Here is a 14,484-nt window from a genome sequence, read left to right as displayed (position 1 = left end):
TATCGGGGTGCGACACGAAACCTGGTTGACTGCACACGTGCCGTGTCAGCTTGGTGATAAGAAGGAAAAAAAAAAAAGAAATTAGTTTTTTTTGTTTAAAAAAACTTAATATAGTTTTGTTATCAGGAATAGTAACTTCGATTATGAATGTTAGTTACTGGTAAATATTTAACTTTTCTTTTTAAATTTCAAATTTTCAAAAAAAAAATAACTACGTAACAATTTCACAGCCTTACCTTCCTATAAATATTGGTCTCAACTCCCAACTGACCACTGAACAGGCATTTGCCTTTCTAAATGGTGGCTCGTGCCCGGGACAGCACAGCGGAGCGACCTTAAGTGGGTCCACGAGTCTTGAATGCTTGCGCGACACGCTTTGCATCGCTTTGCTGAACAAACCAGACAAAAAAAAAATACGAGTAGTTACTTAAAAAATGGTGCTGGCCCACCATTATTAAAGTTTTCCACATTGATTCGTGGTTTAATCACCAAAACAAGGGAGAAAATTTTCATTTTATTTCCAAAATTTATTTCCTTTGCAGAGTAAATACGTATTCTGTCAATTAAAGAGTGATTAGTTCCATGAAAATTTCTTACCATAAATCGGATGACAGCTCATTATATTCATCGAGATTGGAAATTTAAGAAAACTTACCAAACGAAGAGCACATACGCATACAAGCTTCAACATGGCCCGGTGGGGGCGGCCCGGCCCAAATACACTGGCCGCCTATAAAGTTCTCGCTATTTCTTTTCCTTTCGCCACCTCCTCAAAACCCTTGCAGCGATGAACTCCACGCCGCAGCGGTTCGCCTCTCTCTCCCTTCCGCCTTCCCCGCCGCGGCGGTTCCACCACAAACTGCCGTCCTACGGCCCAAAGTCCGCTCTTTTCTTCCCCGCTGTCTTTCTCCCCCCTCGGTCGTGTCCAGGCCGGGGAAGCCGTCGCGGTCGTGGCGGCCCCGCGCGAGCGCTCGACGCCGCTCAGTCGTTCGACTACGAGTCCCGAGCGTTGGAAGATCTGGAGAACAGATCGCGCCTCAAAATCGCGATCGTCGGCTTCGGCAACTTCGGGCAGTTCCTGGCACGCACATTCGCAAAGCAGGGCCACGCGCTCCTTGCTTATTCTCGCTCCGACCACTCCGTCGCCGCCCGTTCCATCGGGGTGGATTTCTACGGCGATCCGCATGACCTGTGCGAGCAGCATCCCGACGTGGTGATCCTCTGTTCCTCCATCCTTTCCTCGGATGCCGTCCTCCGCTCCCTCCCCTTCCAACGCCTCCGTCGCAGCACCCTCTTCGTCGACGTTCTCTCCGTAAAGGAGTTCCCCAAGAACCTTTTCCTCCGCACCCTCCCTCCGCACTTCGACATCCTATGCACGCACCCCATGTTCGGCCCGGAGAGCGGCAAGCACGGCTGGGCGGACCTCCCTTTCGTCTACGAAAAGGTCCGCATCATCGACACCGAGGAGCGCGTCGACCGATGCCGCCGCTTCCTTGACATCTTCGCCCGAGAGGGCTGCCGTATGGTCGAGATGTCTTGTGCCGAGCACGACGAGAACTCCGCCGAGAGCCAGTTCCTCACCCATACAATCGGCCGCATCCTGTCCAAGGTCCAACTCAAGCCCACCACCATCGCCACCAAGGGCTACGAGACCCTGCTTCAGATTGTGGAGAACACCTGCAGCGACAGCTTTGACCTCTACAATGGTCTCTTCATGTACAATTACAACTCAACCGAACTGTTAGAACGCCTAGACATGGCCTTCGACTCTGTGAAGAAGGAGCTCTTCGGTAGATTGCATGATAGAGTGCGTAAGCAGCTCTTTGAGAGTCCTCACGACGACGAGCGCATGGCCAAGGACAGTTGAAGAAATCCCTTCTTCCAAGTGAGAGTGGTCTTTGGATGTTACATCAATATTTAGAATAATACTATTAAGTAGGAACGCAATGTAGTTCTGGAATTTCTTTGTTGCTTTTGGAGTTTGATCGTAAGGTCCTTGTTGAACTTTATGGGCAAGATAAATGTCTAGCCAACTTAAGTTGAGTTGTTGATCACACGGTGCTGAAGAAGCTGCCAAAACTGTGGAACACCTTACAAATTCACTTCAGAAATGAGGTCATTGATCCAAAAATGTTGTAGCGTGCTTTAGTTAACTTGTGGACCTGAGAATCAGTTTCCGCCCGCCCTATTCCATCCAATTAGCTACAATAATAATCACTTTAAGAAAGTCAGTATATGATCTAGGAAGGTAAACTCATGAAAACACGGGACACATCACTTCTCATACGCTAAAATTAGCGTCTACTGGCAGTGGATACAATCGTCATCATCCAACAAAGACAGTCATGTCATCGACGCAGAATTTTGACAAAATAAGAGGGGCCTAAAAGACAAAATAACAACGTCGCAATTACTGATAAATAGTGAGGTTTGATGGAAGATTTCAGCACTCTAAAGAACTAGCTTCCTTCAAGTGTCTTCTCTTCCCTTAGTTGAAGATCTTGAACAAGAGGCCTCCGTGTGTTGCAAAGAATGGTGCGAATACGAGAGATTCAACGGCCATCAGCTTTATGAGGATGTTGAGTGAAGGCCCTGATGTGTCCTTGAGTGGGTCGCCAATTGTGTCCCCGATGACAGCAGCCTTGTGAGGGTCAGATCCTTTGGGGCCGAGGGTTCGAGCGTGCTCTGATGCACCAGCCTGAGAAAACCATGTACGACCGTCAGCAAATCACAGTGATACAAAGAAAGACTAGCATAACTCGTGTTGATTCACACGCCACTTCCGATGGCGCAAGAACTTACCTTCATCATGCATCACAGGTTATTTCACTTAACATGAAGAGAATCTGAGACTAGGAAGATAGCTATACCTCAATGTACTTCTTTGCATTGTCCCATGCACCACCAGTATTCGATGCGGAGATGGCAATCTGTGGCACCAGAAACCATTTTGCTGAGTAATATAACTTTACTAGTAACCTTTAGCGAGCAGATTTTTGCGTACCTGAACCCCAGAAACCAGAGAACCAGCTAGAACTCCGGATAGAGTTTCAACACCAAATAAGGTTCCGACAATGAGTGGAGTAAGCATCACTAGTGCACCAGGAGGAATCATCTCCTTGATGGAGGCATCTGTGGAGATCTTAACACAGGTGGCATAATCAGGCCTTGCAGTACCTTCCATAATACCTGGGATATTGTTGAACTGCCGGCGGACCTCCTCCACCATCTTCAGAGCTGCACTACCTACACTCTTCATGGTCATGGCAGAGAACCAGTACGGAAGCATTGCACCAACAATTAGCCCAATGAACACCTTTGGTGTCAGAACATCGACTGTGGAGATAGCTGCCCGGCTCACAAATGCACCAAAAAGTGCAAGGGAGACTAAGGCAGCAGAACCAATGGCGAAGCCCTGGAGAAAAGAAAGTACCATATAAATCACATTTGCATTCGGATCCAACGTACGCAAACACTGCAAGTAATTGTTCTGGAGGACTGAAACACTTGATAACTAAGGACACTTGGAAGTAAAATATTAATAAGGATCAATGAACAAGTTAAAGTAGTGTAGATGAGTAGAAAAACAATTTAGCCAGGAAGCAAAAACATTACTAGTGGTACTTTCCAACTGGCTAAAATGCAATGACTAAACTATGAATGCCAAGCTAATAACAAATTAATCAAAGTCGATATGCAGAAGAAACTACTCAAGCAACAAGTATACCTTTCCAATAGCTGCAGTGGTGTTGCCAGCAGCATCAAGTGCATCAGTCCTCTCCCGAATTCTGTGACTCATTCCAGCCATCTCAGCAATACCTCCAGCATTGTCACTGATGGGTCCATAAGCATCAATTGCTAGGCCAGTAGCAATAGTGCTCAACATGCCTAATGCAGCAACAGCTATACCATACATGGCAGCAAGACTGAAGCTAACAAATATGCTGATAGCGATTGCAAAAATGGGAATGATGACAGATTTGTATCCGAGAGCAAGCCCGAAGATAACATTGGTGGCAGCTCCAGTTCGACATGAATCAGCAACATCTTGAACGGGACTGTAAAATGAGAATAAGTACAAGGCATTATGTGTGAACTCTAAACAACGCCGAGCATTTAACCAACAAAAGCACCCTTGGTATTGGTGTTTACCAAAAAGTGCAGGAAAGAGTATTATGGAGATTAAAAAATAGACGTGCATCATCATATGGTAAAAAAAAAGAAACTTATAAAGCATGTTTTGATAAGTATCAATTTTGAAGGATGTCTTTTTGGTAGAATGTCCAATAATGTCGATACATGAATAGAGGAACGGGAACATTTTTTTTTTTTACCTATAGGCGTTGCTTGTGTAGTATTCAGTGACAAATCCAATAACCAGGCCAGCCCATAACCCAATTGCCACACAGAAAAACAGCTGCCTGTTCATCTCCAATAATTAGTATATTGAGAAACATAAAACGTATCATCTGATCGACAAATGGAATAGAAAGCTTACCAGTTCTTAACCTGTTTCTGCTCACCAAAGTTGAAAATAGTGAAAGATGATGGGAGGGCCACCCAAGTAACAATGGCAATGCCAATAGTCATGAGTGCAGTGGAGATGATGAGCTGTTTCTTCAAAGCAGGCTCAATCTCTTCTACAGCCTTTATCTCAAAGAAGTCAGTTGCGAAGAGAGTAGTTATCAGGCAAACTATGATACCCATAGAGCTAATGAGCAAAGGATAGCACATTGCAGTGAAATCAAGGTTGACCCCAAATGAAGAAATAGAGGCAACCACTAGTGCAGCACATGATGATTCGGCATATGAACCAAAAAGGTCAGATCCCATACCGGCAATGTCACCAACATTGTCTCCAACATTGTCTGCTATCACCTGTAAGATGTACAAAGTAAGGAGAAAGGATTAGAATGGGCATTTAGTAGCAAAACTGCTCTTACAGGACAATGTGTTGCGCAAACTCATGTGAAACATTTTGTGCATCAAACACAAGGGTTAGCATGAGAAGCAAGAAAAAAATCGAAAATCCTACAAGCAAAGATTTAAAACTTACAGCTGGATTTCTAGGGTCATCTTCGGGGATGTTCCTTTCGACCTTACCGACAAGATCAGCACCAACATCGGCAGCTTTTGTGTAAATACCACCACCCACTCTACCAAAAAGAGCCATGGAAGAGCCACCCAGACCATAACCAGTAATGGACTCAAAAAGCCCTTCCCAGTCATCACCATAGTACAATTTAAACAAGTTGATTGCGATGTAGAGAACCACCAGTCCATTGGCTGCAAGCAAAAATCCCATGACTGCACCTGATCGGAAAGCAGTTATGAAAGCTTTCCCAACACCCTTTCGAGCTTCTAGAGTTGTTCTGGCATTGGCATAAGTTGCAATTTTCATCCCAAGAAAACCAGATACCAGTGAGGTTATTGCTCCAAGCAAGAAGGCTACAGTACTAAAGACTGCATTAGCAAGTGCTGGTTTGCAATACTTATCCTTGCCATAAGTGCAAGGCTGGGATTTTGTGCTGAAGCCTTCAACTGAGCCAAGAAAGAGGAAGATCAAGACTGCAAAAGCAACCATGAATATTCCAACATACTGGTATTCAGTGAAAAGGAAAGAAGTTGCTCCTGTTTACAAGAAAGAAGTTTCATATTAGATCAAAGATCAGGAATAATCATGATAAAGTTTTAACAGTGAACAATATTGAAAGTTGAAACAGGAAAGGCACGAGGTCAACGTACAGCATCCAAATTTCCATTGAGAACAATAAAAAAAATTCAGATATTGTCATGGAAGGCTAATAGTTAAGTATCTGAATCCTTTACAATTTATAATTTTGATATTATAAAAATAAATTTAATATGCTGGCTCTGCTACTCTTCTATTAATATTATGAATGTATTATTTTCGAACAGAGCAAATTAATTAAAAATGAGTAGTAACAAAACAATAAACTAAAGAAAACATCGAGAACACCAAATGGAACCAGTTCAAATTGAGTATCAACAAAACAAAACAAATAAGATAAAGACAACTTCACGAGAACACCAAAAGGAACCAGTTAAAAATTAGTATTGACAAAACAAAATAAAACAAATAAACTAAAGGCAACATCACGAGAACACTAAAAAGGAGCCAGTTCAAAGCAAAAATTCTTGCCGAATAATAAAGCAAAAATTGTCGAAGACAAGAAAGCTACGCAACTAAAAGAACATGAACATATTCCTACAGTACAGAGCACATCTTATAAAGAAAAAGGCAGCATAATCTCTTCATCCACTCAGAGACAACAAATGGAAATCAACAAATCTTTCGATAGTAGATTGAATACAAATTAAAGACAGTTTAACACCGAAATTTGGCAAACCTTTTATCAAAATAAATAAATTCAAAAGAGGCAGGATTTTTTTTTAAAAAAAATGAAGAATAAGTACTTGTTTTTCTAAAAAAATAAAAAGTAGATCCGAAAATATATATTTTTGCCCGAACAAAGAAATATGAGCACAAAAATCAGCCAAAAAACCACAGATCTTTAAAATTTTTGAAGGAAAAAAACATCTAGTTGAATAATCACACCTTAGTGTCAAATTTCACAGTTCTAGAATAAAAGCTAAACATTAAACCTAAACTAACTAGTCTACAGAAAAAACTTAAGCAAGGTCGAAGCGAAGATCATAATCCTACGAAAACCAGACGCCCAAATCAAAAGATTCTTGCCTTCGGAGATGGCGTTCTGGATCTCGGCGCACTTCACGACGACGTTGTGGTCGTTGAGCCCTTCTTCCTCCTCGATCAGGAAGTCGGAGACGCCGTCCTTGCTGCTCCCCGTCTTTCCCGGGGTGAGCTTGACCTTGGAGACCAGCAGCCACTGCGCGAGCGCGAAGACAATCCCGACGACGGCCGCCACCGGGATCAGGATCTCGGTGGCGAGTAAGGGGAGTATGGTGGCCTCCATTTAGTGTAGTCCTCACCGGACGACGGCGGCGGCGGCGAACGGCGGAGCGAGGGTTGCAAGGGTTTCGTGGGCCACTTCGCTTGGGTATTTATACTGCGATAGGACGCCGTCTCCGTTTGCTCAACTTCGACTTACAGTGACACATGTGGAGATAGAGAGAGAAGGAGAGATAATGAATTATTAAAAAAGTAAAGGAATTTTGACACTTTTGTAATTATAATCCATCTTAATTACACATTGTTTCAAGTAATGTGATTTAAAAAGTAAAATAAAATTATGTTTAGAGTGGTAAAATGAAATTTTGTTGTTAAAGAACAATAAATAATTATCATAAAATACCTCCTTTTTTAAAATTTAATTAGGATAAACTTTCTAATATTTTGATATAGTAACAGTTAATTTTGTTGTGGGAAACATTTTACTTTATTCCAATTCCAATCTTAAAGGTTTGGTGGAATTAGGATAAAATTTCCAGCCTCGATAAGATCGAATTAGATTCCAATTCGCCGAATTTCAAATTTCCATTTTTTGTTTTTGCGTTTTTATTTACTTTACCAAAAACGCTTTATTTTTTTCCCTTTTTTGACTTTTTTAATTTGACCCCTAAATTTCGAAAAATTAATAATTTAACCTCGGGCAACGTTTATACCCGAACCAAAAGGAGCGGAATTGAAAATTGGGCAGGCAAGTTCTAACTATATAACTTCGATATTCTTAATATCAATTTTCAACCAGTATAAAATATTTACTGATGTTTCTTAATATCAATTTTTCATTTAAAAAATCTTTGTGCTAGGATAAAATGTCTCACTCTCAGGAGTGATATCTATCATCTTTTGTTTAATATTATACATTTATGCAAATTTACATAAACTAGAGTAGTTTTCTGCAAAAATTGAATGAAAATACATTTTGTGCAATTTTTTTAATGCTATTTCCATCTTTGTACACGAGCGTAGGATACACATGTAGTGGTTCAACAAATTCTAAACTATTTTTTTTTTGAAAAAAAATAAATATTTTTTAGATTTAATACTCTACCCTAATTCCTAAAATCAAAATCTTACCTAGTTAAACCCTAAACTTATGTAATGTATTGATAGGGGCTCAAGCAATCCCTTTTGGTTGGATAGACCTTTTTGTTTGTTCCTATCCATGTCTTATTTATTTCTATTTTATTTAATATTATCTTATCTATACCAAACAACTAGAAATGGAGCGAGTGAAGGGAGGAGGAGGAGGATATTTGGTGATACATTTCTCACCTCTCAACCCTCATCTTTTAGTGCATGGACAAAAATATTTTTCTTTTGCATTTTAATTTTAAAAGCAATCAAAAAAATGTTAGTGAAAATATTAATAAACCTTTTTTTTCTCTTATTCCTTTTTAATTTTTAAAAAATAAGAAGAAGAAGGGTGCTATCTTCCATTATGTATTATCTACAAATTTAATGTTAGTTTACCAACTTATTTATAAAACATCCTTAAGAATTCTCTTGACAACTATTTCTAACCTACTTTCCATTATATATATATATATATATATATATATATATATATAATTCTCTTTCAACTTTTTATGTATTAAGAATAGGGAAGATTTTGGATTATTGTGAGGAGATGAGATATTGGCTAAGATTGAGGCACGACAACCTGAAAGGCATAGGGAGGGTGACTAAGAAGCCTCACCAACAACTCTGTGTGGTGTCTTATAGGAATGGGAATGGATGCCACAAGATATCCAAATATTTGATCCTTCAAATCGAATTTAGATATTTAATTATATTTAATAATGGAATTCAGAATTTGTTTGTTTTTAATTTAAGTTTATTAAGTGAATTTATTATTTAATTGGATGTAAGTTTGAGAAGTAGTGAAAATATATATGTATAAAATTCAATTAATCTTATTGACTAATCCTGAGATGACTGATTCAATTTTATGAAAAATTTCTATCAGTTATCAAGATAAATAAAAAAGTGATTGTAGTGGATAATCTAGAAGCTCAGTATCTTTTAATTATATGAGAAGTAGTGAAAATATAGATACCTAACATGCTAATAATTAGAGTCGGATCCATCAATCTCATGAAGTTATTACTTCAGTGCCTAAGATTAGAGGGGGCTCAAAAAAAAATAGATATAGTATTATATATGTAGATGTAAAATATGTGATAAAGTTTATTGGGTTAGAAAAATAAAATAAAAAAAGCCCAAACCCAAATTAAAAAGAAATTAAAAAAACAAAATAAAAATCACACGACATATACCATACAGACTAAACTCACGTAGATTTAAATTATATCTCATATTTAGGGGGTTTACGTTTTCTTAATTTCTTCTATTTAACCATAAGCGAGGGTGAGATTGGGAAAGATGGCGATAGAAATAGTAATGTCTGATGGCAAAAACAAAAGTAAAAGGTGATCAATAGTTTCAATTTTAAGTTTTGGCACTAATTTGAAAACTCTTTAATTTATATTATGAATCAATATCTTCTTTCTATAGTTTTTCTTATTTTCATGTTTCAATCAAATCTTATCCGAATTAAAACTTTAAAAAATATGAATAAATCTTAAAAGAATATTTAATATTTCTTTTAAGAACTTGATTTTTTTAAGATTTATTATTATCTTAATTGTTGGATATACCTCATCTTGATTATTGATGGATAACTAAGTACAAATTTAAACATTCTAATTTATTTTTAAGGATCGGGACTCTCAGATAGATTTTAGATACCCAAATTTATACTCGGTCATCATGAATTTAGATACCCAAATTTATACTCAGTCATCATGAATGTACAAAGTATATATATAGGAAATAGGAAATTTTAAGCAATTATAAATTTATAATCACACTAATATTTTAAATGTTCTAATTTATTTTAGGTATTAGATACAACTCCTAAACATATTTATCTGACTATTAAAAATAGAAGAAAAAAACAAATAGAGAAGTATTAATTCAAAGTCAAACGAAAAATATTAATAAATATTTTTCTATTAACAAGACAATGCAGAAAAAACAATTGATAAGGAATCTTTCATGATTAACTATTTTTTTTAATTGATCATGCTTATGCTTCACTACAAATCCAGTTTATGCAATTTAAAAAGTATGAAGAAATATTTAGATTTTATTGGACTTAGAGAAATTAAAATGGGTTGATGATAATAATTTATTGAGTTCTTATAAAACTCTTGAATGTTGTTTGAGGCACAATATATAGACATGATTTATTTATAGTGTTGATCTTAAAGTATTCTTTAATTATTGAAGCAAAAAGACTCAATGATGTGTTGAATTATTTAATAAAAATGGATGGTTGTTATCCTAATGCATCTATGTTAGTATTTCAAATTAATTTTGATGTGATCAACTAAGTTATGTTAGGTTCTTTTAGTTTTTAACCCTTGTGTCTAAATGTGCACGAACTTATGAGCACAGAAAGTCGAGCGAAAGACGTAGCTAGCGAGAAAGACAATACAGGAGAGAGCCGACGGATTCAGTACGTCCGAAGGACAAGGTACAGCGGAAGAGTATGCAGACGGACGAGAAGGAGGCGTGCGATGTTTCTGAGGGATGAGAAATCAGAACGGAAGACTGCTCGAAGGCCGAAAAATGGATTCGAGTGAGCCCTATTACGGATGGCCGAAATCACCCAAGCAAGCGGAGCTGGAGCAAAAGACCCGGACCCAAGCGAGCGGAGCCGGAGCAAGAACCTGGACCAAACAAGTTAACATAAGGTTAACTTTGGTCTGGGTGCCTGGAGACCATGAAAATTATCCAGATCGCGTCAAACGTGATCCGTTGCGATGTGGATACAATTTTATCCCCTTCCACGAATCTGAAACCCTTTCAGGCGCCCAGACCAGGGCTAGAAATACAGTCCTGGTCTCAGAAACTTAGACAGAACACATGTAAATAATTTCCTTTGTTTAGCTTTGCATTTTAAGTGTTTTAACTGTTGTAAGAGGCTTCTCCACCTAAAGGAGACTTTGATAGTGAGCTTCAACTTCCTTGGATTAACAACCTCTCCGGTTGTAACCAAGTAAACATAGTTGTGCCTCTTCTTTCTAGTTTCTTGTTTAATTTATGCAAGTGTTAGTTTAATTAAGCTATAATGTTCAAGGAAGGTTCATGTTATTTTTGCAAGACTATTTCACCCCACTTGAGTCGGTCGCCAAGGGTCCTACAATTGGTATCAGAGCGGATTCACTTCAAGAGGACTAACCGCCAAACGAATCACACGAAATGTCTGGACTAAGTATCAATCTACTGAAGTTCGAGGGGGAATTCGTGAGCTGGAAGAAAAAGATGGAGATATTTTTAAAATAGATTTTGAATTATTAATAATTATGAAATATGATTTTGTAGTCTCGAAAGATAAAGAATAATATCAGTGGACGAAGAAGGAGCAAGCCAACTTTATGGCAAACGAAAAAACAGGGTTTTATCTGCTTAGCGTTATACCACCCCAAGAAGTCAATCATATCGGAGCTTACAAGTCAGCCAACGAGCTCTAGGAGAAATTCCTGGAACTACACAAAGGGACCTCGGAGGCAAAACTAGCGAGACGAGACCTGCTCCGGAACCAGATTAGCAACCTCCAATTAGAAGAAGGCGAAGTCGTCGCACACCTCCACTCAAGAATCAAGGAACGCATCACCGAACTCACAATCTCGAGAAAAAGGTAAACAACTGAGATTTGCTAAGGTAGCGCTTAACGCATTTTCTAGAACTGCTGAATGGGCATCATTAGTAGATGCTTATTATATATCTAAGGATCTAGAATCAAGTACTTTAGAAGAAATATTTTCAACTTTTGAAGTCCATGAAAAGATATGTGCAAATATGAAGAAGGAGCCAAAGCACAATATTACCTTAAAGGCAAAGATGGACAAACGAGATTCTGAATATTCTCTCGAGAACAATGAAATGACATTCATGGTAAGTAGATGCTCTAAATATCCGCGCCGACGAGCTCCGTCGTTAAAGATCAAGAGCCGCGCCGACCGGCTATAAATATCCGCGCCGTCGAGCTCCGACGTTAAAGATCGAGAACCGCGCTGACCGGCTATAAATATCCGCGCCGACGAGCTCCGTCGTTAAAAATCGAGAGCCGCGCCGACCGGCTATAAATATCCGCGCCGTCGAGCTCCGATGTTAAAAATCGAGAGACGAGCCGGCGTCTATAAAAACCGAGCGGAAAATCGACGAGCTCCGTCGTTAAAGATCGAGATTCGGTCCGGCGACTATAAATACCCCGGGCGGACGAACGAATATCAGAGAATAAGAAACCGCGGAAACCACAAGTATTAAAACATTTAGGCCCGCTTGGGCGTTGGTCCTTCGATACTTGGCGTTTGTTGATTTCACACAGGCTAGATACGTGCAGAGCGAGTAGGCCCTCCCGCTCGGACTTTGTTTAATGGGTTAAGCTGATCGGCCGCGTGACGGAGAACACTTAGAGCATGACTGACTCTAAGCATAAACGTTAAGCAAACAGAAGAATATTATGGATAATGATCAGGAAGACGCAAGCAAAGACATAATTGCATTAAAGGGAAAGCATGCCGGACGGCAAGTACAAAAAGTTGCGCTGGGCGTAAGAAACGCAAAAACAAGATAGAGACGAGGAACACTCTTCACTCGGGGTCTTCGAAGTTGAAGAAATCGTCCGGAATGTCGTCTGTCATGGCCGCCAGATCGGAGGCGGGAATGTGCATTCCCGCAGGAAGGTGGCCACCCTTCTTCAAGTAGGCCATAGTGACCTTAACGGCCTCGGCAAAGGTTGAAGAGACGCTGCCGCCAAATTTCGTGCCGAACCTCTCCGATCGGAGGTAATCTTGACGTGCAGCAGCCAGACGACTCGGCTCCTCTTCCTTATACTTTCTGAGCGCCGCCCGGGAGGCAATTAGTGAATCTTGAAGAACTTTCTGGTCCACCTCTGCTTTAGTGCGTTCAGCTGAGCGCCCATCCCGTTCGGTAGTTAGTTGGGCTTCCAGCTCCTTAGATCGCTGATCTAGGGCTCGGACTTCAACTTTCATCTTGTCCAGATCAGCAATCGCCCGCTTCTTCCGGCTACTGGCGCGCTTCACATCTTCGTCGCGCTTCTTCACCAAGCCTTCAAGTCGAGCCACCTCTGTAGCCAGGTCGGCGGCCTTCTTCTGTTCGGCCTCGCGGGCTTGTTTCTCCCGCTCGGCCGATGGACCCCCCGAGACTTGAAGCTTTTCCATAAGATCCTCCAGCTCGGCCAGCCGATGGCTAGTGGCGATTTGCTCAGCCCAATGCTATAAGAGAAATAATAAAATCAGGAACCGAACAGTAGCATGACACAGGAAGAAAAATGAACCTACCTGAGTGGCCTGCTGCATGTGGTTATCACCGAGCTGCTTGGGCGTCATGAGGGCCACCCGAATCTGGGCGTCCTCGAAAAGTTTGGCGAGCGGACCCGTCAAGGTTATTTCATGAACGGGGCTTGATGGCCGATCGGCAGACAATAAATATTCCTCCGACGGGAATCGAAGGGTAGTCTTGATGGTCGGGTGGCCGGCCGGCACTTCCTCAGCCGCAGTCGCCTGGCCCGAGGACTCCCCTATGGTTGAAGTTTCGCCCAACCGTCGTAAGCGACGACGAGTCCGTGGAGGAGAGCCAGAGGGCTGTGCGGTGGGCGAGGCCACTGGGGTCCTGATCTGCGAAGGCGTGCGATCTGGAGAAGCGATCTCGATCGGCGCCTGCGGTTCGCCCTCTGGGGTCGGCGGAAGGCTGGACTCTCTTCGACGTTTCCGCCGAACTTCCCGTGGTGAATCCCCGGCCTGGGGGACTCCCAGCTCGGCTGGAGCAGAGGAAACAGGATCCGCCTCAACCTCCGTTGAAGCGGGTTGGGTGACTTCTGTTTCAGGGGCGGACTGCGTCCCCCCTCTCCTGCATCTGCCGGACGGCTGGGGATAAGACCCCGCTCGGCGAGTTCTTTTTTGGTAGCCGCCTCAATTTCCACGGCCTTCAATTTCAGATGATCGGTAGCCTTGGAGCGCCACATGACTTCAGCTGCAGTGGAAGAAATTAAAATCAGTTAGACAAAAAAGGCGAAGGGAGTAAAGAGTCCTTACCCATGCGGTAGGGGAGATTGGCCCGAACGGGAGATAATCCAAAAATGTACAACACCCCCTTGAGAAGCAACTGGTATATTTTGTACCATTGACCGGACAAGCAATTTGCCGCATGAAGGTAGGCCGGATTGCTTTTGAATTTGCCGAGCTCCGGCTGGGTCGGCACAGCGGTCTGCCATTTAGTTCTGAATGCTGGCCGCTCGGGAAGTCGTATATAGAAGAAGAACTCCCTCCAGTGCTTGTTGGAGGTCGGCATGTTCTCAAAAAATTTGAAGCCTATTCTACTTTGGAAAATAAAAGTACCCAACTCGGATTGTTTGGGGTAGAAGAATTAGTGGAATATTTTGGGGTCAAGTGGAATACTGTGCAGCCTAAAGAGGACGGCAACCTCGCTCAGTAGCCTAAAGG

At 41.2% G+C, this 14,484-nt stretch overlaps 2 protein-coding genes across 2 annotated transcripts; one reads left to right on the top strand and one right to left on the bottom strand.

Moving 5' to 3' along the window:
* Positions 1-734: 734 nt before the first annotated feature.
* Positions 735-2,054, top strand: LOC122033170 (arogenate dehydrogenase 2, chloroplastic-like). Its single transcript, XM_042592301.1, has one exon. It carries the CDS (start codon positions 788-790, stop codon positions 1,865-1,867), a length of 1,080 nt encoding a protein of 359 aa, XP_042448235.1. The 5' UTR covers positions 735-787; the 3' UTR covers positions 1,868-2,054.
* A 195-nt stretch (positions 2,055-2,249) lies between these two features.
* Positions 2,250-7,080, bottom strand: LOC122033154 (pyrophosphate-energized vacuolar membrane proton pump-like). Its single transcript, XM_042592300.1, has 8 exons — positions 6,722-7,080; positions 5,057-5,631; positions 4,499-4,878; positions 4,335-4,421; positions 3,728-4,058; positions 3,005-3,415; positions 2,871-2,930; positions 2,250-2,698 (listed from the first exon to the last, which is right to left on the bottom strand). Exons 1-8 carry the CDS (start codon positions 6,957-6,959, stop codon positions 2,489-2,491), a joined length of 2,292 nt encoding a protein of 763 aa, XP_042448234.1. The 5' UTR covers positions 6,960-7,080; the 3' UTR covers positions 2,250-2,488.
* Positions 7,081-14,484: the final 7,404 nt, after the last annotated feature.

Source organism: Zingiber officinale, chromosome 1A (assembly GCF_018446385.1).
Source record: "Zingiber officinale cultivar Zhangliang chromosome 1A, Zo_v1.1, whole genome shotgun sequence".
NCBI lineage: Eukaryota > Viridiplantae > Streptophyta > Magnoliopsida > Zingiberales > Zingiberaceae > Zingiber > Zingiber officinale.
The sequence above is the reverse complement of the archived record's forward strand: the minus strand, read 5'-3'. Positions and strand labels throughout refer to the sequence as shown.